Source organism: Ricinus communis, chromosome 9, assembly GCF_019578655.1.
Source record: "Ricinus communis isolate WT05 ecotype wild-type chromosome 9, ASM1957865v1, whole genome shotgun sequence".
NCBI classification, from domain to species: Eukaryota; Viridiplantae; Streptophyta; class Magnoliopsida; order Malpighiales; family Euphorbiaceae; genus Ricinus; species Ricinus communis.
The window spans coordinates 2979418-3006418 of NC_063264.1; the positions used below are offsets into that span (position 1 = coordinate 2979418).

At 33.8% G+C, this 27001-nt stretch overlaps 8 protein-coding genes across 14 annotated transcripts; 1 reads left to right on the forward strand and 7 right to left on the reverse strand.

Annotated features, from left to right (window-relative positions):
* Positions 1-939: 939 nt before the first annotated feature.
* Positions 940-2463, reverse strand: LOC8271574 (probable aspartic proteinase GIP2). The gene has a single exon (XM_002517121.4). The coding sequence runs from the start codon at positions 2338-2340 to the stop codon at positions 1033-1035; it is 1308 nt and encodes a 435-aa protein (XP_002517167.1). The 5' UTR covers positions 2341-2463; the 3' UTR covers positions 940-1032.
* Positions 2464-5320: 2857 nt separating this feature from the next.
* LOC107261110 (probable aspartic proteinase GIP2) lies at positions 5321-5930 on the reverse strand. The gene is made up of 2 exons (XM_025156993.1): positions 5782-5930; positions 5321-5687 (listed from the first exon to the last, which is right to left on the reverse strand). The coding sequence occupies exons 1-2, from the start codon at positions 5928-5930 to the stop codon at positions 5321-5323; spliced, it is 516 nt and encodes a 171-aa protein (XP_025012761.1).
* A 488-nt stretch (positions 5931-6418) lies between these two features.
* Positions 6419-8223, reverse strand: LOC8271573 (probable aspartic proteinase GIP2). The gene is given in 1 exon segment (XM_048378893.1): positions 6419-8223. A coding segment is annotated over 1 exon segment (1281 nt). The 5' UTR covers positions 7833-8223; the 3' UTR covers positions 6419-6551.
* A 953-nt stretch (positions 8224-9176) lies between these two features.
* Positions 9177-10719, reverse strand: LOC8271572 (probable aspartic proteinase GIP2). Its single transcript, XM_002517119.4, has one exon. The coding sequence runs from the start codon at positions 10657-10659 to the stop codon at positions 9355-9357; it is 1305 nt and encodes a 434-aa protein (XP_002517165.1). The 5' UTR covers positions 10660-10719; the 3' UTR covers positions 9177-9354.
* Positions 10720-11556: 837 nt separating this feature from the next.
* LOC8271571 (probable aspartic proteinase GIP2) lies at positions 11557-13053 on the reverse strand. Its single transcript, XM_002517118.4, has one exon. It carries the CDS (start codon positions 12999-13001, stop codon positions 11700-11702), a length of 1302 nt encoding a protein of 433 aa, XP_002517164.1. The 5' UTR covers positions 13002-13053; the 3' UTR covers positions 11557-11699.
* A 1143-nt stretch (positions 13054-14196) lies between these two features.
* On the reverse strand, positions 14197-15948 carry LOC8271570 (probable aspartic proteinase GIP2). Its single transcript, XM_002517117.4, has one exon. The coding sequence runs from the start codon at positions 15914-15916 to the stop codon at positions 14507-14509; it is 1410 nt and encodes a 469-aa protein (XP_002517163.3). The 5' UTR covers positions 15917-15948; the 3' UTR covers positions 14197-14506.
* Positions 15949-19858: 3910 nt separating this feature from the next.
* Positions 19859-21354, reverse strand: LOC8271569 (probable aspartic proteinase GIP2). Its single transcript, XM_002517116.4, has one exon. The coding sequence runs from the start codon at positions 21223-21225 to the stop codon at positions 19990-19992; it is 1236 nt and encodes a 411-aa protein (XP_002517162.1). The 5' UTR covers positions 21226-21354; the 3' UTR covers positions 19859-19989.
* Positions 21355-21552: 198 nt separating this feature from the next.
* On the forward strand, positions 21553-25143 carry LOC8271568 (dual specificity protein phosphatase 1). Of its 7 annotated transcripts, XM_048379648.1 has the most exons (7): positions 21826-22248; positions 22673-22849; positions 22932-23067; positions 23538-23658; positions 24432-24577; positions 24780-24813; positions 24938-25143. In XM_048379648.1, the coding sequence occupies exons 2-6, from the start codon at positions 22742-22744 to the stop codon at positions 24803-24805; spliced, it is 537 nt and encodes a 178-aa protein (XP_048235605.1). In that variant the 5' UTR covers positions 21826-22248; positions 22673-22741; the 3' UTR covers positions 24806-24813; positions 24938-25143. The 7 variants fall into 7 exon arrangements, 6 of the variants coding, with proteins under 6 accessions (XP_048235606.1, XP_048235604.1, XP_048235603.1 ...); XM_048379649.1 differs by lacking the exon at positions 21826-22248 and adding an exon at positions 21553-21664 and having other exon boundaries at positions 24780-25143; XM_048379647.1 differs by lacking the exon at positions 21826-22248 and adding an exon at positions 21609-21762 and having other exon boundaries at positions 24780-25143.
* Positions 25144-27001: the final 1858 nt, after the last annotated feature.

Here is a 27001-nt window from a genome sequence, read left to right on the forward strand (position 1 = left end):
AAATACTTATATATATTATGAATTTTATTTTCATCAAATTAAATTTTAACATGAATTATATATTTTATTATAGTAAATTTTAAATTGATTTATAGTGCTATTTAATTAGTAATTATAGTTAATATATAAAAATATTAATATATAAGGATATTAAATGTTTGTATATTTTTTATTTAGTTTTATTTTTTGTTTTTTATTTGAGCGGCTAATTCATTGTACACCGCAATTTTTAGTGGTTGGTTCATGGTGTACATAGTAAACTATAGGTTAGGTTAATACATTAATTAGAGTGGTGTATTATTGCACGTTGTATTCCTGAAAACAAGAGACAGAGCTGAAAATCTAACGCTAGATCATGTCGACTTCCTTAATAGAAGAAAAGCTAGAGTTGAAACCCAAGACTAGATCGAGTATGGAACATCGTTTCCACTAGTAGTAGGAGTGAGTATTAAAATGTTAACAATCCTTATCTTCATATCTATCAAAATTCGAGTCATATTAAATATGTATATGCAACTTTGACCCATCTTGGTTTATTTGTCGTATTTATTTTGGTGTGTTCTTTGTAGTGTTATTACGTACTACATACGACGCCCATCACTTGAGAAGCATGTGGAAAAATAGATAATTTAATAGTCATGTGTATTTTATAATGTAAGAGATGGAATTTTTAATTCTGAAACAAGGATGCAGGTGTGCATATGTGTTGATCATTTTTGTTCTTTAGCTTTTACTGGATGAGGAATATGTGTACACATGCATGCTTTCATTATTAAATCGCATAGTTATTCGATTCTTACTGAAATGATAATTAACTTAATCCAATTTGCAGTTCCGCTATATATAATTCGTTGATAACTGGGCGACAAGATCGAACTGTGTTTTATAAATTATTCATTGGTCATGGATTAGTCAAGAACAAGAAATCGAGATCCAGTGTGCTAAAACAGCTCTCCAGAAGACCATTAATTATTACTTAAACATCCAACCTTCTAAGAAAAAGCGTCTCAAAACACACACACAGAAAAAGCGTTAGACGGATTTAGAATTGAAGTTGGAACAGGTTGTGTTCCTAACAAGGAGAGAAGAGGTGAACCCAAGTCTAGCAGATGCAAGATCAAACTGTAGAAGATTATCCTCAAGTTGACGCCCACCAATGATAATGGAGCTGTCAGGTTTTAGTCCACCATCAACGAATCCCAGACACATCACATAGCTACTGATCTTCACCATTGAATTTGCACCCCAGATCCTCCAATAAACACTGCCCTGGCTTTCCAATACAAGATCAATGAAAGGAACAACAGGTCCATATTCATTGATATCCATTGCAGCTGACTGGTAGCATAAACCAAATGGTGCTATAGGCGGATTCACTTCAATCAAAAATTTCATCTGCTTGGCAAAAGCTTTAATAACAGCTTTGTAAATAGAAGTATGCAAGAGAGTGTAAGGATGGACTGTGCTGATCCTGGTTCCGCCCTTGCCTTCATTATCTATGGACAACAGAGTTTTGTTAAATTTAATTTCTTTCCCACCAACTCTAAGAGTCTTAACTGCAATGAAGTAGTCAGTTGACGATTGGCCTTCGAAATAAGCTCCTGCTGTACTCACAGGATTGCGAACGAGTGGAGTGTAGATAAGAAAATCACTTGAAAGGGGACCAATACTATCACCGAAGTATATTACGCCACTGGAATTTGTCAAAGAACTCAAGCAAATAGCGAATTTGCTTTGCAAGCCAAGAGCAGAAGAAAAATAAGCAGGAAGAGAAATGTTACCCCTACCCAAGCCAGCCACGCCCAGAACCCCATCAGCAAGATTCTCTAACATGAATCCTGTACCGCAAACAAAAGGCACATTAGGGACTGAAACATTCCTACCAGGATATTTTCCATCCATAGATTGAAGTGAAACGACATCTAGGCCAATGTCACCGCTAGTGCTAACATGTACCACTGGGTTGTACGGGATATGGCTACATGTATTATTATAGCACCCTGGTTTTGGGCTTGAATAGCACTCAGTAGTACAACTATGTGAGTCAGCAAGTTTGCAAAGGGCCGAGTCGCATCTCACAGGGGTATATGAAGACGAAACATAGTTGTCACAGTCTACCCACATGAACGTGCCACCGAGATCAACTGTTAATTTTACTGCCACAAGAGGGGTTCTTTGGTTGATTTGGGTGACATATTGGTGACTGCATTTATCTTTGAGGACAGGAAGGACTAAAGGTTTTGGGCGAGCAGGCACTGATCTAGCAGCAGATGGAGAAATGAAGAGAAGAATAGAAGAAAAGAGGAGAAAACAATTAAGTAAGGGAGCCATGCTCGACATTGAAGAAGATATGGAATGAAGTAGCGAAGTAGTGAATTGTAGAAAGTTCTATTTATAGGGCAAAAAATGCATTATAATATCTAAAAGATTCGACTTCAAAATGGTAGAAGATGAATGTGTCTTAGGATTCATTTGGAGCCCATCGAACTTGACTATACAACAAGACTAACTTTTGGTTTCTGGCCTTTACAAGCGATGGTTCTTCAAATAAAAAAAATACATCCAAAATTTTCTTCTCTGAAAATAAATAATTTTATTTTCTTTCCTAATCACAGAATACAATGCTTTGATAAAAAGGAAAAAAAAAAAAAGAATTATATATTCTAAGATGCGAAAGATGAAAAAAGAAAAGCAGTTCCTCCATCTACTCTGCACATAATTATTATTTAAGCAATAATGAAATTAGTAAAAGCTGGACCTAATTGGAAAGCATAATGCCTGCAAATGGATATTAAATAGGAAAGGGTTGTCTTTTGCCAGTTTTATATCTTTATTAACTTATACTATTTCATAGACTGATGTCCCCACGAAGCCACTTCAAATTTTAATAAGGAATTCATAACCACATGGGATATTAATTTGCATCGGTTGGATGTAAAGGTTATGTGATTAATATATATATAATAAGTTCTTGTTTTGTCGAGGTAGGATAGGAATACAGTAAAAATACAGCTAACTTTGAAAGTTTTCTTTCTCTCAGTTGATTGAATTATGAGACGCACGAGTAATAGGATTTACCACATACGCATGAAATTCATCGCTCAAGTGAGAGGGAGGAGCACTAGACCTTGGTTTAAGTAGGGAAGAAACTTCATTTGTTCTCAAATGCCAACAACAAATTCAGGGAAAAAGGAACTCAAATCTACTTCGCTCTTTTGTTGATAACAAAAGGTTTTGGAGATGCAGAAGGGTTTTTTCTCTTTTTTTTTTGGTTTGTTATTATGTGGTATAGTTATTGTCTTTAGTACGATACTCTAGAAGATAGATTGGGGGCGTAGAGAATTGACATATGAGAGAAGAAATGAAAAGTGCTTAAAGATACATGTATGCTGAGGGTACCTAATTATCTATTAACGTGATATAGTTGAGCTACAAAGATGGAATTACTGAGCTAATAATAGGTTTGATAGCATTACAATGAAATTTAAACTTTCAAATTGCTAAGTTAGAATTCAGAATAAAAGAATGAATCAAATAACCTTTAGAAAGGGAAATGTGAATATTTAGTAAAAGAATGAATGTTTCGGATAAAAAATAATAGAGGCATTTGTTGATAATAATATATTGAAAACATGGGGAAATCTCATAATACAAGAATCAGAGATCTGGCGACCGTGTAAAGACGTATTCTTTCGTCGCTGATATGTCCTTATCATTTGCTAGTTCTTTTGCCAAATGAAAATGGTTGCCTGGAAAATTACACTGCCTCTGGGAAAAGTTCTAATGAATCCGTCAAAATTGAAGATTTGAAATGACAAAACGAAGGTTGAGAGCATATTTAAATTTCTTCATATAGTTTAAGCTCAATTAAAAAAGATAATAATGTTTTCGTGAAAACTTAAAAGAGAGAATTAAAGGAGGAGAAAAATTATTAGTAAATCTTAATCTTCAGTATATTTATCCAAAAAATTTATATTTGAAAACAAATGGCAATGTTATTTTATATTAAAATAAAAAATACTCAAACGTCAAATTATAATTTTTAAAAATTAAACACTTAATTATTAAATTTTAATAAATATAAATATTATTTTTATAATTATTTCAAATAAACAAATATATATATATATATATATATATATATATATATAATTTTACCCAGCAAGAATCTAGCCAACTGGATTTACTTTATCATATTTGCCTTCAATTTAGAGTGTTAGAGGGCATTAATTATAATAGTGATAATACGACAAGGTTCATTGGTTATAGAATACTGAAGTTCTAAAAGAAAACTAATGCGTGCCAGGAAAGCATCTGTTGGAAGCAAACCGAAAAAAGATAATAGGCCTAAAGCAGATCTCTGAGAAAGCCATTTTGTTTCCTTTCGCGCCAATTTGACTATATAATAATGATAATGTGCTTCTTGGGGGGCAGTATATACATCTGTATAGGTCCATAATGCCTTATCTTAATATTTATAAAAGGCCAAGCCATTTTCAATGTCTGATTGCACTCCGTTTAACTTTTATCCTTATTTCTTGGAGTTGGATGAGATTGTGACTTGTTTTATTTTCAAACCTAAAAGCAGCAGAGCATTAATAATTACGTAAGAATCAACCCTAGTCCTTCCAACCCCAGCCGTACCCCTTTGACATGATCACTTGTCTTGTATGACCTTCCTATTAATACTATTCACTCCTGAAGTTAGGTAACGCAGTATGTAGCATGGAAAAATGAAAAATCAAACACATGTCCAGGTATCCGAACAATTATTCATTAGGATGTGTTACTGAATTGTCAGGATATAGGGCATATGTGTTGATCATCTTATTTTCCCTTTTAGCTGGATGAGGAACATGTGTGCATAAGTTTCTGTTCTTCAATTTTACTGAAACGAGAATATATTTTAATGCATATTGCAATTCAACTGTATATTAATCGTGGCTAACAGAACAGCAAGATCAAACTGTAATAACTAATTATTCAATAGTCATTGATCATGTAAGAAAACCACTAAGCCTTTGCCCCGGTGAGAACATTATCTGAAGTTTGGATGGAAGTTTCTGCCCATAGAAAGAAAAAAGGTAAAAAGGCAAGAAAAAGAAGTCAGATGCAAAAAACCGTTAATTATTATTTATAATCTAACTTGGTAAGAGGGAGACTTCGAAAAACAAAAGTCAGGCGGAGTTAACAAGGAGAGAAGAGGTGAACCCCCTAAGTCTAGCAGATGCAAGATCAAACTGTAGAAGATTATCCTCAAGTTGACGCCCACCAATGATGTTCTACCCTGGCTATTGATCTTCACCATTGAATTTGCACCTCAAATCCTCCAATAAACACTACCCTCACTTTCCAATACAAGATCAGTAAAAGGAACAACCGGTCCATATTCATTGATGTCCATTGCAAGTTGACTGAAAGCATAAACCGGATTCACTTGAATGAAAATTTTCATCTGCTTGGCAAAACCTTTAATAACGGCTTTATAAATAGAAGTATGCAAGACAGTGTAAGGATGGACGGCACTGATCCTGGCTACTCCCTTGCCTGCATTATCGATAGACAACAGGGTTTTGTTAAATTTAAATTTAAGAGTCTTAACTGCAATGAAGTAGTCAGTGGATGATTGCGAATGAGTGGTGAGAAGATTAATTGAATAGGGACCAACATCAAAAAATATTACGCCACTGGAATTTGTCAAAGAACTCGAGCAAATAGAAAAATTTAATGGGAAGCCAAGAGCAGAAGAAAAATAAGCAGGAAGAGAAATGTTATTTCTACCAAAGCCAGCTAGCCATGCCCAAAATCCCATCAGCAAGACGCTCTAACATATCTCCTGTACCGCAAACAAAACGAACATTAGGGACTGAAAAGTTCCTACCTGGATTTTTTCCATTGATAGATTGAAGTGAAATGACATCCTGGACCATAACACCAATTCTGTAAAGAATGTTTATTATCTATCAAACACCACTATAAATTTTAAAAAAGAAATCTGAAAAGGAAAAATATCTTAATATATTGCAATCAAATAGTAAGCTTCTCTGTGATTTCATGAGTACATTCTTTAGAGAATAATCTATCTAGAATAACATGTTTCTGTCCGGTTGTCGTAATTCACTTGAATGATACATCTCATCTGTTTGACAAAAGCTTTAACGACTGCTTTATGGATAGAAGTGTCCAAGACCGTGTAAGAATTAACGGTGCTGATCTTGTTTCCACCATTGCATTCCTTATCAATGAAAAGCAGAGGCCTTTTTACTTTAATTTCTTTTCCACCAACTCTGATGGACTTTAAGTATAACGAAGTATTCAACCAATATAGTATGTTAACTAAGATTTGGTTGACTATGCAAGGTTTCTAAGGAATTATTTACCCAATCACATGCTGTCATAAATCAACTAGTTATTAATCTTTACTCAAAGGAGATAAAATTTATTTAGTTACAGATATCGAATCTGCTCGAAACAGCTATCTCAAGATCTAGATCATTATTTTTCTTTTCCTTAGTATTCAACTTCGCAACAAGGAAAATAAAATACATTAATTAGGTGAAGTTGGAGCAGCTGGTGTTCCTAGCAAGGAGGGAAGAACTGAACCCAAGTCTTGAAGAAGCAAGATCAAATTGTAGCAGATTGTCTTCTAGTTGACACCCGCCAATGACAATTGAGGTAAAAGGGTCTGGTCCACCATCAACAAATCCCAAACACGTCACAATACTACTGATTTTCACCAGTGAATTTGCGCTCGAAATCCTCCAATACACACTGCCCTGACCTTCCAGCACTAGATCAATAAAAGGCACCTTTGGTCCCAATTCATCGCTAAATGATGGAAAGCATGCTCCAAATGGTGGTTCAACATGAGGGATTACACCATAAGCTCTGACAAAAGCTGTGACAAGAGCTTTATAAAGAGAAGTATGTAACATCGTGTAAGGTTTGATCGTGCTGATCCTGGTTCCTCCCTTGCCTTTATTATTGATCGAGAGCAAAGTCTTGTTAACTTTAATATCTTTTCCACCGACTCTGATTGAGTTTACTGAAATGAAATAGTCACTAGATGTTGTCGGTACGACATTATTCTCTGGTCCTAGGGTACTCACAGGATTTTTTATAAGTGGAGTGTAGATAAGAAGATCCTTTGGAACGATTGAACGAGGTCCGTCTCCGAAAAGTATTGCCCCATTGGGTTTTGTGGAAGAACTCAAGCAAATGGAAAATTTTCTTTAGAAGCCAAAAGCAGCAGAAAATTGAGCAGGCATGGAGATGCGAGTTCTTCCCAAGCCAGCCATACCGGTAACTCCATTAGCAAGATTCTCTAACATGAGTGTTGAACTGCAAACAAAAGGGAAATTAGGGACTGAAACAATCCTGTCAGGAGTTTTTCCATTGAAAGATTGAAGAGAAACAATATCCTGACCAATCTGACCACCAGTGCTAAGGTGTATTACTGGGTTTCCAGGGGAATGGGCGCATGTGTTATTGTGGCAGTCTGGTTTCGGGGTTGAATAACACTCGGTATCACAGGCATGTGAATTAGCAAGTGTGCAAAGGACAGAGTCGCAACTTACAGGCCTATATGAAGAAGAGACATAGCCTTCTTCACAGTTAACCCACATGAATCTTGCACCAAGATCCACTATAAATTTAACTGGCACAAGAGGTGTCCTTTGCTTGATTTGGGTAATATATTGGTTAGTGCATTTGTCTTTGAAGACTGGAAGAACTAGAGCTTTTGGACGGAAAGGTACTATTCCAGCTACTGAAGGAGAGATGCAAAAGAGAAGAGAACAAAGAAAAGAGGAAATTATAAATAAGGAAGCCATTGTTAAAGAAGATCTTGGAAGGGAGTAGTAAAGAATTGAAAGGCGCAATGCTATATTTATAATAGGTGGCCTTCTGCTCCCTTTTTTTTTTTTTGCTTCAATTAATTTTTACTTGCCATTGATTTAATTACTTAAACTTATTTTGTTTTAGCAATATACCGGATTTAATACAAAGTTGTAAACTCTTACTCCTATCTCAAAGAAAAAGATTTAGTTTAGTTGTATTTGACTGATAAGATGGCATTGTACTAAATATGTGCACATGGGAGTAGAATCTAAAACAAAAGAAAAGATATGATCCACTTGACATTATAGTTTACTAGTCTTATGTCCGTGCAGCATTCAACCTATTGAGTTTCAATCAGACACAATCGTAAGTTTGAACTGGAAAAAGATTTGACAAAAATGAGTGAATATAGCTGTGGGTTAAGTCAGCGGGGGGCAACCATCCCACTCCCACTCCCACAGGTTATTCACAAAGAAATTGACCTTCTTTTAATATTGTGTGCTCCTCTGCCAGATCTTTTATTACATTTAACTTTTCTGAGAGGCATTAAAGAAGGAGACTTTCGTTTCGTAGTTAAGAAGGGGTGAGCACGAAATACATAGCAGGAAGTAGAGTGGCAATGACAAAGTAAGTCATATATAATACCCATTTATTTGGTGCGAATGGGGCTTGGCGGAATATAAAGTACAGCTCTTCAACTGTATGCATGTTTGAGGTGTTTAATATATCTAAATATAAGCATATTGAGGTCTCGCTCAATCATTTAATATTAAAAATATTTAAAAATTTACCAAATTTTTAGATTTAATCGTTCAAGTACTTAAATACAATAAATTTTTATTTTTTTTGTTTTAAAATTTAAATTTATTTAATTTTAATTATTTAATTTAATCATATTCTCATATGAAAGATTAATATATCTCAAAAATAGCAAGTAAAAAAAAAAATTAATTTAAGAGAAACATATAACATGTCAATACAATATGACTAAATATAACTAACATTAAAATTAAATTTTAGAAACGAAACAAATTAAAATTTTAAAATAAAAAAGAAAATAATTAATGAACATTAATATTGATATTGATATCTCTCAAATATTAGCAACATTTTGTTTATATAAGTGCCCACAAAATTTTGTAGCGTTCAGTACTGTAATTATCGAGATCAATATCAAAATTCTTGAGATGTTATATTCTACTTTGGTCCATAATATTCACTCATAAAAATGTAAAACTTCACATAAACACATGTTTTAAAAGAACTTTTGGAGTTTCTTTTCTTTCTTTTTTTTCCATTTTGGGGAAATCCGGCTAAGATTTTGAATAATTCAATCATTAATATTAATTATCATTTATTTATTAGAACTGGAAGAAGAATAAAGGAATCATATCCCATGGTGCTTGGCAAGTCCAGCACTAGCGGGTATACATTATTCTTCCAACATTATTAAATAGTATTACTTAAATAATACAAATGATGCTGGTGAAAGATATCGAGAAATTAATTCTTAATTTAGGCTTTGGAGGTGAAGTTGAAATTGGCACATGTTGTTTGTCTAAACAAGAGTGAAGAACTGAACCCAAGTTTTGAAGCGGCTAGATCAAACTGTAGAAGATTGTCCTCTATTTGATGCCCTCCAATGACTATTGAAGTTCTGGGATTTAATCCTCCATCCACAAATCCAAGACATAGCACATCACTTTTAACTTGCACCATTGAATTTGCACCAAAAATCCTCCAAAAAACACTACTGCTTTGCAAGACGAGATCAATTTGAGGCACTGCTGGCCCAACTCTAGTGCTGCCAATGTTGCTCGAGTTGAAGCAGACCCCAAAAGGTGATACAGGTGCGACTCTAGGTACTTCAGCTAGCTCTTTGATAAAAACTTTAGTGACAGCCTGATAAATGGTTGTTTCTAGTACTGTATAAGGATCTACAGTACTAATCTTGGTTCCTCCAACTCCTTCTTTATCAATAAATAGCAATGATGTGTTTAATGGAACAGCTTTTCCATTGATCTTGATTGACTTGACTCCAATGAAGTATTCAGACGAAGGGTCACCTTTAAAAAATGCAGATGCTGTGCTTACTGGGTTAAGGATTAATGGGGTGTAAATAAGAGACTTAGAAACATCAATATTTGGAAGAAAAACATAAGGTCCGTCACCAAAGAACACAATACCCTTGGCATTTGATGAGGTTAAGCAAATGGCAAATTTTCTGTCAAAGCTAAAAGCAGCAGAGAATTGAGAAGGGAGTGAAATCTTGGTCCTGCCAAGTCCAGCCATACCCTTTACACCACTAGCAAGACCTTCCAAAAGAAATGTCGTGGCGCAAGTGAAAATCAATTTAGGAACTGAAACCACTCTACCTGGACTGAATCCATCTGTAGATTGAACAGTTACAACGTCCTGACCAACTTCACCACTGGTACCAGAATGTGTTACTGTATTATCAGGAAGCAAGGCACACGTATCATTGTTGCATCCTGGTCTTGGACTAGAAAAGCATTCTGATATACAACTTTTTGACTTGGCAAGTGAACATTGAGCTGATCTGCAACGGACAGGTTTATAGGAGGAGGAAACATAGCCTTGGTCACAATCAACCCAGAGATATTGACCACCAAGATCAAGAGTTAATTTGACTGGAACAAGAGGGGTTCTTTGGTTGATTGAAGTAAGATATTGAAGAGTTGATGGATCTCTTGATACTGGAAGGACAAGAGCTTTGGGTCTGAAAGATGTTTGATCAGCTATTGAAGGGTATACGAAGAAGAGCATAAGAGAGCAGAAGATAATAAGAAGTTTAGCCATTGTTGATGGGTTGCAAAACAAGTGCTTTTGTGCAGAGATGTGATGAGTTTCAATGTATATTTATAGCGGGTTTGGATTGTACATGTGATATATGTTAATTATTCTCAAGTTCTTAGTTATTTTAATGACTAAGAGCACTGGATTAAGTTTGCATTTAAGAAAAAGTTGTATAATACGTTGATGCGACAGCAGGTTTCGTCATAGATGGCGACTAATTAAGGGATACATGCCAGGTTGGAAGCAAAATTGACCTTGACTTTGCTTCAATAATTAATTTAACTGTCTTCCAAATTAATTAATTCAGGAGATCTGATTAAATCTTTTGTAATCTCTTGCTTTGACGGATTGCTTTTAATATCATTTAAATTATAGCTTAGACCAAAACCAGGGACAAAACAAAATAAACCTCTAGACGCTATGGCTAAAACTGACCGCTAATTTCAATTTTGGATAGGGATAACTTGCATCCAATTGATTATTTAATCATTTGTCATTTCATTTATATTATTTCATTTCTACTCTATTCTCTATACCCTCCAATAAAGAACATGATATTAATTTAAGCAAAAATAATTATTGTTGAAATGTAGATAATGCCACGTCCTCTGCAAGGGTGGTATTCTTCATGCGTGAACGATATAAATTTGACAAAGTTATATTTAAGAGATTATATACGTTTTGTTGATAAAAAAGATTGTGTTTTGTATAATATAAAAATAGTGTCACTTTCAATTTCGATTAATTATCAACAATTATGTTTTATTTATATAATTACATGGATTATTTATGTGCATTTATCAAAAAAGGAATTTGGATTATGTAATTTGCTTGCTGCAGACAATATATAGAGATTTTTTTTTTTTTTAAATGTGTTTTTATTATAAGAATTCAACATAACATGACATTAATTGGTGAGGCCAGCTCTAGGAATGATGCATGGCCATTATTCTGCAATCAAATATAAAAACTTACAACAAACAGTAATAATACAGCATGCAAAAATAAAATAAAAATATTAATGGGCATTTACATCTGATCATCTAAGCTTTAGGGGTGAAGTCGAAGTTGGCACAGGTAGTTTGTCTGGAAAACAATGAAGAACTGAACCCAAGTCTTGAAGTAGCAAGATCAAACTGTAACAGATTATCCTCCAATTGATGCCCGCCAATAACAATTGAAGTCCTTGGATTTTCACCACCATCCACGAACCCAAGACATAGCACATCTTCATTAACTTGCACCATTGAGTTTGCACCGACAATCCTCCAAAATACATTGCTGCTCTGCAACACAAGATCAATAGAAGGCACCGCTGCCCCGAGGCGAGTGCCAACAATCTTGCTCGCGTCAAAGCAAGCCCCAAAAGGTGCCACAGATGCCACTCTAGGAACATCAACAAGTTCTTTAACAAAAGCATTAACGAAAGCATTGTAGATTGTAGTTTCCATTACAGTGTAAGGAACTACAGTGCTAATCATGGTTCCACCGAAACCTGTCTGACTGTTGATTGATAGCAATGTCGTATTCAATGGAACAGGTTTTCCATTGATGTTGATGGACTTAACGCCAATGAAGTAATCAGAAGAAGGATCACCTTGAACAAAAGCAGCTGCTGTACTTACTGGGTTGATTATTAATGGAGTGTAAGTGAGAATTTTCGAGACATCGATATTTGGTTGAATAATATAAGGCTCCTTACCAAAGAACACAACACCTTTAGAAGAGCTTAAACAAATGGCAAACTTCCTGTTAAAGCTAAAAGCAGCAGCAAATTGAGAAGGGAGGGAAACTTTAGTCCTTCCAAGACCAGCCATACCTTCAGTACCACTTGGAAGACCATTCAAGATAAATGAAGGAGCACATACGAAAAGAAAATTAGAAACTGAAACGACTCTGCCAGGATTGGATCCATCAGTTGATTGGAGTGAGACAACATCCTGACCAAGCTCACCGTCAGTACCAATATTTGTTACCGTGTTGTCAACAAGCAAAGCACATGTGTTGTTGTTGCAACCTGGCCTTGGAGCATCAAAGCAGGCAGTGATACAGCCATTTGCATTGGCAAGGTTGCATTGGGCTGAGTTGCAACGTGCGGGTCTATATGTGGAAGAGACGTAGCCTCTGTCACAATCAACCCAAAGATAGAGACCACCAAGATCAAGAATTGTATGTACAGGCACAAGAGGAGTTCTTTGGTTGAATTGGGTAAAGTACAAAAGAGTTGAAGGGTCTTTAGTTACGGGAAGAAGCAGTGCTTTTGGCCTGAATGATGTTTGGGAAATACAAGGGGAAATGAAGAAGAGAAGGGAACAAAGGATAATGAGATTGCGAGAGAGAGCCATTGCTGTTGTTATGAGATACGGGTAATTGCAAAGAGTTTCAATACCTATTTAGAGTAGAAATATCGGTTTATAAGTATGCGGATAATCTTTATAGGCGGCTCGTCAAGTGGTTCCATATTGACCCAATGACTTGAAAAAGCTATTATTTAATTAGTTTGTTTTTGTTTTACTAGAATTTGAGACTTTATCCACTTTAGCAGAGTGTTTTGTTTCTGCGGATGCATTGCAATTTGCAAAGGATATGAAATATCAGGTTGAACTGAAGGTGCAAAGAAATCTTTTTCATTTTTTGTGTATAATTTTGTATCTAGAATGGCACTTCCAGCGAATTGTTCCACTTGGGTGGCTCAATCTATTGTTCTCTGGACAGCAGTAAAGCCTCTGCTTTATTGTATTGACTTCTCTCTCGTTCCAGGCTGCTGTCTCTTTGTGTGCTGGGCCCTTCTCATCCTGTTGCTTGGTTAAATCATATTACTGTGTTTAATACCAGTCAGCAGTGGTTTTGATGTATTTTCGCATTTCAGAAAATAGGTTGGTCTCAGTTTAAGAGTCTTCATCTATTATCTATTGATTTTCTGGGAGTTTATTTATTATTAATAAGAGACAAATCACGTTACTCATTTGATGTGGGACAAGTGTCAAACACGTATTCTCCAAACATTATTCCAAAGAGACTTTAGACCAAAAGATTGTTGACAAGTCAAATTCTGTTATCCTCATTGATCTCAATAATTAAAGAATCAGATAATTGTTATTGTAATCACCATATAGGACATGCCTACGTCAGTTCTTTGAACTACGAGTATGATTAGAAGATAATTCATATTTTCTATTTTCACATGGAAGTAGTATAGGATAATTTTTTTTTAATTATGTGAAAAGAAGTATATATATATATATATATATATATATATATATAGCAGACATTAAACAATGAATTGAATGTCCCTTATTTTATATGTCCATATTTTCCATTAGACCCATGAAACTCTTTTGCTTCTAACTTCTAACCTTGCTGTATCTATAGGGGTGTGTTATTTTTAGGTTGCAACTATGTTGGGTTCCTACTGAAACAAGGCTCAACACTGGATAATACAACAACTCGCCATTTAAAGAGGTTAAGCAAAATGGCACATTTCCTGTCAAAGCTAATCAAAAGCAGAAGAGACAGAAGAAGTAAGTCAAATCATTCTCGTTTCAAATCCAACTATAACCCCTTTGACATTACTTGCAAATTTCCACCGAAAGTAAACATGACACACATTACATTATTTGATGCACAAAAATATCCAAGCCAACCTCATCAAACTTTTTAAGTGCTTAGATTATATACACGTGCATATAATTTTATCTTTATTCCAAATAAGGAAATTCAACTAGAATTCATGATCCTACGTGCTCAAGCAGCTAGCTAGCTCTCACGATCCACATTCTTTTTCTTCTTTTTTTTTTTTTTTTTTTGACAATATCAAGCTTAATTGATAAGGGAAGAATTTAAAATAGCATTAGACTGGTATAAATTTGGAGTTGGAGCAGGTTGCGTTCTTAACAAGCAGAGAAGAGCTGAACCCAAGTTTTGAAGAAGCAAGATCAAACTGTAGAAGATTGTCCTCTATCTGACGCCCGCCAATCACAATGGAGGTTCTAGGTTCTATTCCACCGTCAACAAATCCCAAACACATCACTAAGCTACTGATTTTCACCATTGAATTTGCACCCCAAATCCTCCAAGTCACACTACCCTGCCCTTCCAACACAAGATCAATGAATGGCAAAACAGGTCCAAATTCGTTGCTATCAATAACGATTGATTGAAAGCATGCTCCAAATGGTGCTATAGGTGGCTGCACTTGGGGGATAAATTTCTTATCCATTTCCTTTACAAAAGCTTTCACAACAGCTTTATAAATAGAGGTATGCAGGACAGTGTAAGGATCAACGGTGCTGATCTTGGTCCCTCCCTTGCCTTCGCTATCGATGGACAGCAGAGTCTTATTAAATTTAACATCTTTTCCACCGATTCTGATAGACTTCACACCAATGAAGTATTCAACTGAAGCTTCGCCTAGATAAGAACCCCCTGCGGTACTCACGGGGTTGTGGATAAGTGGCGTATAGGTAAGATCATTCGGAAGGTTTGAATATGGGCCATCGCCGAAAAATATCAGGCCATTGGACTTTGTAGAATTACTCAAGCAAACGGCAAACTTTTTCGGGAAGCCAAAAGCAGAAGAAAATTGAGCCGGAAGAGAAATGTTACTGTTTCCCAAGCCAGCCAATCCTGTAACCCCATCAGCAAGATTCTCTAACAAGAATGTCGGACCGCAAACGAAAGGGAAATTAGGGACTGAAACAATCCTGTCAGGAGTTTTTCCATTGAAAGATTGAAGAGAGACAACATCCTGACCAATCTGACCACTAGTCCCAAGGCGTATCACTGGGTTTTCAGGGGAATGGGCACATGTATTATTGTGACAGCCTGGCTTTGGGGTTGAATTACACTCAGTAGCACAAGCAAGTGAATTAGCAAGTTTGCAAAGGAGAGAGTCGCAACTTACAGGCGTATACGAAGAAGAGACATAACCTTCTTCGCAATCAACCCACATGAATCTTGCACCAAGATCAACAATTAGTTTAACTGGCACAAGAGGGGTCCTTTGCTTGATCTGCGTGATATATTGGTTAGTGCATTTGTCTTTAAAGACCGGAAGAACTAGAGCTTTTGGACGAAAAGGTACTGTTTCAGCTGTTGAAGGAGAGATGCAGAAGAGAAGAGAACAAAGAAGGAGGAAACTACAAAATAAGGAAGACATTGTTGATGATGTTAAGGAAGAGGTGAGAGGAAGTAGTGAAGAAGTGAAAGATGCAAATGCTCTATTTATAATAGTTCCTTTGCATCCTTCTGTTGTTTCCATCACATTTCCTCTTTTGTCATTTTGTTTTCTTAATTAACGATTGATTGTGATTATTAACAAAAGATAAACAAGCAAATGTGGCTGTAGGTTTCGTCAACGATGGCAACTACAGGATACATGCATGCCAGCTTATCAACAAAACTGACCTTGATCTTACTTTATCAATTAATTCACAATTTGCTGGATTTGAATTAAATGCTAAATATTCCATTGCATTTTGGAGTCATTCTAGTATCATATAAATCTATAAATAATAATATTATTTTAATTTTAATAATTTATTAATATAATTAAATACTAAATTAGTCAATTATATATAGTATTTAATTATTGATCAATTGAATATATTATTTTTATTTATTTTTAGAATTTAATTAGTGGTACTTGACAACTATAAGATTCAACCATAAAATTTTGACTCGTATAAATAATTAAAAATTATATATAAATTTATTCACAATTTATATTAGTAGAAGAATATATAAATAAATTAATTAATTAAAATAATAATTAATAGTCTATAATTAAAAAATAGACTTATAATGATAGAATGCCACAATAGTATTTTAGTAAAATCTCATATTTTGTTCTACATATTGGCCACCTTATATGACATTTATTATTTTTATTTTAAAAATAATTCTATAAAAATAATAAATACCACATCAGGTAAGCAAGAGATGAAATAAGAAAAGATAGCTATACAACATTACTCTATAATTAAATACTCTCATTTTTTGCTTATGCGATTTATGATTGAGAAAAAATTATAGCTAATTAATTATTTTATTATTATTATTTAATCAGAGAAGCAGATTTAATATTATAATATTTGATACGAAAGCATTCTAGTCAATTGTCCATATCTAACATTAAAGAACATTGTTTTTTGTAATGTAGATAATATCAGGGTAATTCTTCATGGGTGGACGGTATAAATTTGACAAACCCTTTAGTTATATATATATATATATATTTAATAGATCGTGTATGTTTTCTTGATAATATAAATTATCATATCTTTCGTTAAATATGAATATAGTGTCACTTTCAATTTCAATGAATTATCAATAATTCCTTATTATTTATTTAATTGCATAGATAGTTTACGAAAATTTTCAAAATATAAATTTGAATGATGTAATTTACTTGCTAGATACACTACAGCAAGAATTTCTATTTTAGAAGAAAAAAGAAGCAACATATATAATAAGTATATTTTGTTTAGGGCTATAGATATAGCACATATTATTACATTAATTTATGAGACAAGCTCCAGCAATCATGCATGACCGCTATTTTTCAATCAAAAAGATAGACTTACAACTAGAGGTGGATCCAAGATTTGAACTGAGTGGGGGATATACATAAAATATACAATTAATATTATAACTATTAAATTAATAATATAATTTGGCAATGTTGATAGGAATTGAATATAAGAGATACAAATTTCTAGAGAATAAAAGAAATTATTTGTAAATACAGGCACAAGAGGTATTTTTGGTTGAATTGGGTAAAGTACAAAATAGGCTTGAAGGGTCCTTAGTTACAGGAAGAAGTAGTGCTTTTGGCCTGGATGATGTCTGGGCAATGCAAGGGGAAATGAAGAAGAGAAAGGAACAAAAGAGAATCATTGAGAGAGAGTCATTGTTGCTGTTTTAAGATGTGGGTAATTGGAAAGAGAGTTGATGGGTGTGCAGAAGCAATGAGTCTCAGTGCCTGTTTATAGTGGAAATATGCATACATTTTTGTGTATGACTACGCATGAATCTTTATAGGCGGCTTATGAAGTGGTGACATATTAACCAATGATTTGAAGAAATCAATCATATGATAAACTAAATCTATCTAATAATTTTTATTACTTTATTTGGATGAAAAAGAAAATTGATACTTTATCCTCTTTAGCAGTATTTTGCCTGTACGTCGAGATTGCAATTTGCAATTTGCAAAGAGAAGGAAGCACTAGGTGGAACATTCCATTTTTATTAATATTGTCTTTCAGTTTGATGTTTTCTCAAGATGAGACTTTGGATTAATAAAATGTTGACAGGTCAAGTGTGACAAGATAAGTCGATAATTAAGATTTAGTTGATTTTATTCGAACCATGGCATCGCATATTCCTCATACGGTCAACTGTGTTGATCAAGGGTTTGAAGTGAACCACAAGCATGATCACAAGGTAGTTCATATTTAATACTTTCACATCAATCTCAGAGGCCATTTTCAGTAACTCTAAAGAATTGAATTCTTTAACTTCTTTGATTCCAAAATAGATATTGATACATACCCATTGAATAGGGATTTCCCAAACTAGGCATTACATGTCCAAATCGTCCTAATATATATTCATGACTAAATCGCCATCTCAAGTAATATGCAGACACACCCACAATGCTTGAAGAAACCACTTTTTATTACAACAAATTTTATTTACCAAGTAATACAATTTCAATTTTTTATATATTTTAAATACTAACTTAAATATCAAAATGATTTTTTAGATACTACAATAATCCAAAAGATAATCCAAATAAGCTATACAATTATTGATCTATCAAATTTTAATTTTAATTTTAAACAATGTACAAAATTTAAGAAAATAGGAGAGAACTTTTTTTGTAATGCTTAAAGATGAATTGCTGTAAAAACTCTTAATTAATTAGACTATTAAATTTCAAAATGATTTTTCAAGATTTATTAACAATTAATGTTAAAATAGTTCAGTTTATAAAGACAATGATTAAATTCAAGTTCAATTCTCTCTAATTCATTTAACTCTATTCTTAATTAAATTAACTCAATTTTAATAAAAAATATCATTTATCCTTAAATATAATTTAATGATTTAAATTGATAAAAAAAAATAACTATTACCGCTCTATAGATATTTAATTAGTCTTGCTCATTCACAAAATGACTCCTGATATTCATCATTCTTATTCTGAAACAAAGAGTCTTTGATATAAAAGAAATCAAAACTTGAACTGAGATTTAAGAAAAAGCTAGGAAAGGTTCCAACTTAGAATATCCGTCAATCATACGTTGTGGCATGTCGTTTTCCCCTTTCAAAATCTTTACATCAATTCATCTCATGGTTTAGGTCTATATTTTATTGAACACTATCTTTGATTTTATCTTTTCATTTTCTGTCTTTCGGATCTCATCCAAATCCATAATCTCACATTTTCTCATCTTTTATGACATGGATGGAGTTTATCATTACAGCTAGCTTGAAATATTCTTATTAATTCATAATAACTTGTAAGAATTTGAAGAATGAGTTCAAGGGATGGAGGGGTTTTTTGTTTTGTTTTGTTTGGTTTTGTTTGTATAGCATAAATCACTATTACTGGTGGGTACAAATCAGAAGGCAACCACCCCAAAGATAAATACATGTGCACTGCACTTCAGTTGATTATCATTTGCCGAGAGATTAATACATGTGCATTTCTAGCAATAAATTATTGTGAAGACAGATTATTTAATTCTCTTAAGTCCAGGTTGGCATTGTCTTTTCTATCTATAAAATAGTCGGGCACTTAAGGTCCATATAGGTGGCGATAAACTACAGGAGCAGACCACCTATTATTGCAAAGGAGAGATGTTATTATTTTAAATGATGCATTAATTTTGTGCACATGCCTGATGTTAGGGCCATAATTTCAAATTTTAGGAATTTTATGCACATGCTGATGTTAGGAGTATTTATATTGATCACACTGTGTCATATAAAAGCCTCAAATTCGGCTGAAAAGCCAAAAAAAGAAAGTAAAGGATCGTCCATGGAATGCTGCCTGCCTCGCATGAAACATGCCAGTGCTTTTGTCCATTCTTGAGACTAATAAACATTTCAAACCATACAATTCCTGTACCCATTTTGTTTTTCTTTTTTTCCTTTACTTGAACTTGTTATTTTACATAAATTGGATATAGGATTACTTGATTAACATTCCATATTAATTATCTTAAGAGGATAAAAGTTGAACAAAATTCTGATTGGCCGGTACTAGCCCGTACCAACTTTACTACAGACAAAAGAAAAAAAGGAAAATCAAAAACCGAGGAATTACAAGGACCCAACCATGGATTCCAGTAAGAAGTTAGAACAGGAAGTTTGCCTCTGCAAAAGAGGCAAACTAAATCCTAACATAGAAGTACCTAAATCAAATTCTAAAAGGGTATCCTCTAGTTGAAGCCCTCCTATTACAATCGAGTTCTTTGGATCCAGTCCACCATCCAAGAATCCCAAGCACATCGCCTCATCATTCACTTCCACCATAGAATTCCCACCATGTAATCTCCATTTCACCATCTCGCTTTGCAGCACTAGATCAATTGCAGGAACATTTGGACCCAAGATTGATCTTTCAATTCCCTTTGAGCTAAAACAGAGTCCAAATGGTGCCACAGAAGCCACCCTTATCAAATTCATAGAATTTGCAGCCTTCAAATAAGCTTTAATAAATGTTTCATAAATTGAACTCTCCAGAGTGGTATAAGGAACAATTGTGCTTATTTTTGTAAATCCGATGCCCTCTTGGCCTAAAGCCAGTTTCTTTCCATTAATCTTGATAGACCTGACTTCTATGAAATATTCTAGCGAGCTACCATCTGGTTTGGTGACTAAAGGAGAGTAACTTAGTGACCTTAAAATTTCTGGGTCAGAAATTGAGTCACTACCCACGTTACCAAATAGTATAACACCATTAGAGGAGGACAAGCAAGTAGCAAATTTCCTGTGGAAATCAAATCTTGCAGCAAGCTGTGATTGTAAAGCAATCTTACTCCTTCCTAAGCCTAACATACCTTGAGCACCACTAGCTAGACCATCTAAAAGAGTCGCAGGAGCACAAGCTAAGATAAAATTCTCAATTTCAAAATTTGTACCTGAATTTGACCCATCAACAGATGGGATTGCTAACACGTCTTCTACAAGCTCCCCTGTCTTTACCAACTGAATGATGCCATTTTGTGTAAAAATATCACAACTCGAGTGATGATTGCAACTCTTATGGCCGGGTTTTGCCATTGAACACTGAATTGAGCAACTGGGTATTAAACGTAAAGATGAAGAAACTTGTTCTGAAGAGGCACAATCAAGCCAGAGATGTGCGCCATCAAGATCAATTACAAGATTGGTGGGTATTTGAAGAGCTCCATGGTTGATTCGGGTAATGTATTGAAGAGTTGAAAGATCTTTAGTAACAGGAAGATGAAAAGAATCTGGTGAGGAGGAGATCTGGGCATGAACTGATTGGTAAAGAAAGAAGAGAAAGGAAAGAAGAAAGTGAAGAGAAGCCATTGAAGAAGGAGATTAGAGAGAGAGAGATAATTTGGTTAGGTAAAGGAGAGAAAACAAGAAGAGAAGACTTGACGCAGAGAAGTTAGACAACGTACGATGTATAGAACAGATCACATGTCTTGCACGATAAAATGCGGTGGGTCGACGCAGCTGGATAACTTGTCCCGCTTATGGATAAGGCCTTGGAGCCTTTTCGCTAGTGCTGACTAGATTTTTGTGTACAATATCCACATGATTTTAATGCCAAATAAAAAATTTAAATATTTACATGACTTTTTTCTATATTTATTTATCATAAATTCTGCATAATGACAACTGGATAACTTCCTCCGAGTTATGCCAGGACCGGGCATCTTCTACCACTCTGCAGCCCATCCCGGTCTAAAGATGTAATAGGCACGTGTAAGAGTTTCTATTCATCAAGCAAGTCATCTAAAGGGTAATATGCATTTTCCTTTTAGGGTTTTGAGCCTAACATTCCATAGGTGATCTTGACAAGCTATGTTCTGCTTTTGATCATCAAGCAAGAAAAAGAAGGTACCAAAACCAATTGAGGGTCTTTTGCAAGTTTGGTGGAGCTACAAACTTTATTTTAAAAAGATATTTTGAACTTCTTCTCAATTCTTGTTTTGTATTAGATTTGTAAATAAAACATTCTTTGTTATAATTTAGAATTTTGTATTCTTAAATTTATAATTAAACATGTAAATAAAAAATTTGACATAAATCATAAGGGCTAGAGTTAGATTTTGGCACGAGTCCAGGCCCAAAAAGAACAGTGAGTGCAAAGAGTTCTGGACCGCGGTGAGACCTTCTTCCTTTTTTTTCCCGCCCCATCTGAAAGACTGATAGATTGAGACCCTGTAAGAATATTCTTTTCTTTTTGTGTATTTTTCTTTGCAATATACATAAAAGAGAATCAAATTGCAACAATTGGACGATACAGAGTAGAATAAATAACATCCTCAAGAACATTTCTTTTCACTCATAGTTCCATATCTGAATTCTGGTACAACTTCTAAGGTAAGTGACCTTATCAGAGAGTAGTTTAATGGAGCTTTTGACTCTTTATCTTGTTTTCGGTTCTCTTTGGACTATAAAGTTTTGATCTTGAATTCTGGGAATTATCCAGATTTTAAATCTTAATTTTATTTTTGGCTAATTTGTTCGCAACTTATTCTGGGTAGCATTTAATTGTTTATTTGTCCGGTTCCTGAGTCTTGTTCCAATTAACGATTTTCTATTTATAATGTTGCTTATATGTCAATTTTATTAGAAACGACAAAATGGTCTTGAGATGATCTCTGACTGGCTACTGTGTTAGTGAGACTTAATTTGATTATAATTTTGTGGAATCTTATTGATGTAGCTACTGCCTATTTGTCATGCTTGATGTTCTTCTTGAAACTTATATGCCTATCTTAATGTGCTTATTGGTGTTCCTTAGCATTGATTTCTTGACGGAGAAACATAACCAAGAGGAGAAGCTTGCTTTCTTTCTTTTTTCTTCCTGGTGATGGAGAAGACTGATGGGTCCATTAAGAACCAAATAGCAGCACTTATGCGAGTTATAAATGTCACGAGATGCTTTAAGGAGGACAATATCCCATGCAAAATTGAAGAGGTATTGTGCTTGGATGTCTAATCATTAAGTCTAGCATTTTGAGTTTTCTCAGATGAGTTAGCCTCCGTTTCTAATCTTTCAGGGCCTCTTCTTGGGTTCATTTGGTGCTGCTCATAACAAGGATATATTGAAAAGCAAGAACATTACACACATTCTAACGGTAGCTAATTCTTTGGCTCCTGCTCATCGAAATGATTTTGTATATAAGATCATTGGAGGTATCTTCCCACCTTTTTTAATTTGATGAACTATACTATTCCTTCTGAGCACCCAGTGCATCAGATTTGATCATATTGTACATCTATTATTCTTCATCAATATTTTTCCTAGCTCTCCTTTATTTATTTGTTTATTCTGTTCTTAAAATATTTTTCTACAACCAGTTAGTGGTTAACTTCAATTCTAGCATTGGGAACTAGCTTTCACTTGAGTATTCTTGTTCTTCAGCTTTATAAGAGGGTATTCTGCTATTATTGCTGTATATTTTCCCCCTCATCATGAATTTATTCCGGTTATATTTTCTTAAAAGTTTGCTGCAGCTATACCTTGCTATTTACTAGTTCTAATGGTGTTTGAACATTATGAATATCTAGATTTGGAAATGCATGTTGCTTGCCATTCCATAGAACCATATTGAGGTTCTAGATTTGAACCCTGCCATAATTTTCTGGTGTTCTATATGACGTAGTTGCTGATAGAGAAGACACAAATTTGAGACAGTACTTCGATGAATGTTTCAATTTTATCGATGAAGCTAAAAGACAGGGTGGTGGTGTTTTGGTCCATTGCTTTGTTGGAAAATCCAGAAGGTGATTTATCTCTCTCCACCTAGGTCACTTGCATTCTAGGACTCTGTTCTTATTCTGCTGCTAAACTAATCTCACACATTAAGAGAAGGTAAAAAGTGATCTCAGACATCAAAAAGCAATAGAGTGGCCCTCTCAGGAATTCCTTCTTAACTGATATTAGCTCAAGAATAGTGGTAAAATGACATCACACTGAGAGGCTTACAATATTTCAGTTCTACACTGATCAGTTTATTGTGCACCTAATACTTAGTTTTGATTGGCCCTGTTCTTGCACCTTAGAGTTCACTTGTGGTTCACTGTTGAATTACAATTGTGGTAATCTCCACTTTAACATGTAATGTTAATGGGTACTTGCAAATAACATCAACTGTGGGTGAGAATGGTAAAGAAAAGAATTGAGCATGGAAGGATTTAGTGGTGATACATGTTGGAGCAGGTTTGCTGCGATATAAATTTTCAGTAGAGATGTCAAAAGGGTGAGCTTCTTTTGGTCAGAACCTAGAAAATAGCTGATAAATTATCTTCTTTCTTTGCAGTTTTTCATTTTACCTGTTCATATTCATTTAATGCTCTAAGAACTTCCTTAAAGCCATGCCTCTTATGATTTTCTTTTAGCACTTTATATGACCATGCATTTTCCGATCGAAAGATTATTCCTGTCCACAAATAATATGCTGCTAATTATTATATTATTTGTGTATTCTAATTTGGAAACAGCATGTAATCTTCCAGTTGTAATGAATTAATTTCACTTTACTTGTTCTGCCTGTCAGTGTGACAATTGTGGTTGCCTATCTGATGAAAAAGCATGGCTTGAGCCTAACCCAAGCTCTCCAACACGTGAAGAGTACTCGACCTCAGGCTGCTCCTAATTCAGGTTTCATCTCACAATTGCGAGACTATGAGAAAACCCAGCAAGGTGCATCACAGTAATCCTTCTATTTACATGCATCCATTTGCAAATTAAACTTGAATCGGTCACCATAAATAGCACAGACTGCTGTATGGTTAGCTTCATTGTAATAAACAAATTTCATTCCATTTCTTTGGTTATACCATTCTGCATCAACCAGGATAAGCTAAATAACTACTTCATGATGATAAGTTTCTAAACATATTAGTGCTTATCCAGACTTCCCAATTCTGATTGAAAAGGTATGGTTGCCTTATATTCTAATTCCAAAAATTTGCATTCGAACCAAACCAAGCTATTACTGTGATTTGTCAATTGAGTTGTCATCATTAACCAATTCTGGATTTCTTGTTTTTTTTTTGCAAGGCATCCTATCATAGTGCAAACAAAGATGAAGAGGAATCTGCAAAGGCTTAGCATTGAAGAATCTATCATTTGCTACTCATTGGAGAAATGTTGCAACTGTGACAACAGAACATAATCAAACTATACAGAATCTTCAAATTCGCTGGATATGTAGTACTTTCATGAAAAATTACAAATTTAATATTTTAACTTTTTAATTTTTTCTATTTCATTGTTTGGATTTTTTTTAGGCTTAATTACAAATTAAATCCTGAGTTTTACATTTTTTAATAATTTTAACCAATTGTTTTAAAATTTTAAAATACATACCTATTCTTTTAATTTGTTTTCAAAAATACTTTCCGATGATAATTTTTGAAATTTCAAGGTAAAAAAGATGATGTCGGTAATTGATTAAGCTTACTAAAATAATAACAATTATAAATCGGCAAAAACAGTTTATACTAGACTTAATAATATAATCATTAAAAATTTTATATATATGTATTCAATTATATATTTTATATCTAAATGTAAGAAATTTTTTATTAACTCACTGATTTTTGTGTTAGTAAGCAAAATTGATTTGCTATGTCATTTTTCTCATTGTAAAATTTTAAAATTGTTATCGAAAAGCATTTTTGAATATAAATTAAAAGTAATATGTATTTATTTTAAAATTTTGAAAGAATTGGATAAAAATTGTTAAAAAATATAAAATTTAGAATTTAATTAGTAATTAGGCCATTTTTTATTCAATTAATAGTTTGACTTGTTATTATTTACAAAATTTATTAAAAATTGTGAAACATGTATATAAATTTTAGTGTGCGCCAGAGCGGAATGGTCGAATAGTTTTATAATTTTCTGCAATACTCCTGAAAGTTTAAGGCTATGCATTAATTGCAATTTAACCCGCGAGCGAACCGTATTTTGACCAGCTTGAGTTTAACTCATTTATTATAGAGTCGAGCTCAAAATATATTCACTAAAATTCATTTTCACATTTTGACTTAAAGGAATTTAATCAAATATAAATGAGCTTCAAGAACTAAAAATTAAATTATTATCAATTCATTAGTTAACAAAAATTATAAAATATCTAATAAAATATATAACTTTATTTTAATAATTAAGTTGAAGATGGTGTTGCTATAGATATATAAATTTTATAGTCAAATATTAAGTTATACGTATATTAATTTACAAGTGAATTCATGAGCTTAATTGGTCTTTTTTATTTTTACTTGCCTTTAATCGGTTTATTAAACGAACTCAAATAAATTTTTATTAAGTCGAGTTCTGAATAATTCAAAGAATAGTTTGGCTCATTTATAGTTCTAATCAACAGTGTTTTTAATTATGGGGACTGCATTGTATATCTTGGAGATTGACAATAGCTGCAAGGCTCTCCATTGTTATGGTGAGAAAACTATATCATGGGGAATCAGGGAATTAAAATATCTGAATGTTATAGAAAGCACACAAGGATTGCAACAGATGATGTTATGATAATATCTCCCTGATCGAAAGAGGGTTAGAATGTCATGCCTGAAGTGTTGAATATTTATTTCATCATGTATGCTCTATGGTTACCAGCTAGCCAGCCATGAAGGCATTATAACACAAACTGATGAGAGAGGGAAGATGACCCGTTGATGCTCAGCACATGTAAAGACTGTTTTAGGGTTTAATTTCATCAACAGTCATTGCCTTTATTTTTCATTTCCTTACGGCCTCTCTGCCTCAACTAATCGTAAATTGGTCCCCTAATTTTAGTTTTTCTTATATATTTCATACTTTCATCAGAGTCAAGTAAATTGGACAATAAGATTACTAGCATGGATTGCATCAGAGATGAATTATCTAATGTATACAATTAAATTACTCAACAAAAAAAAGCAATAAAAAAAAAAGTTAAATTACCAAATGAAATTAATAAATTTCATAATAGAATTAAGTAAGAAATGTAAGTAATTAACACAGGACTTGTGCAAGGGTATGGAGTTGTATTTTCCCATGTTGCCAAACAATTAATGTAGATATAAATCCTCCTGAATTTTACTTTGCGGCTATAGGTTGAAA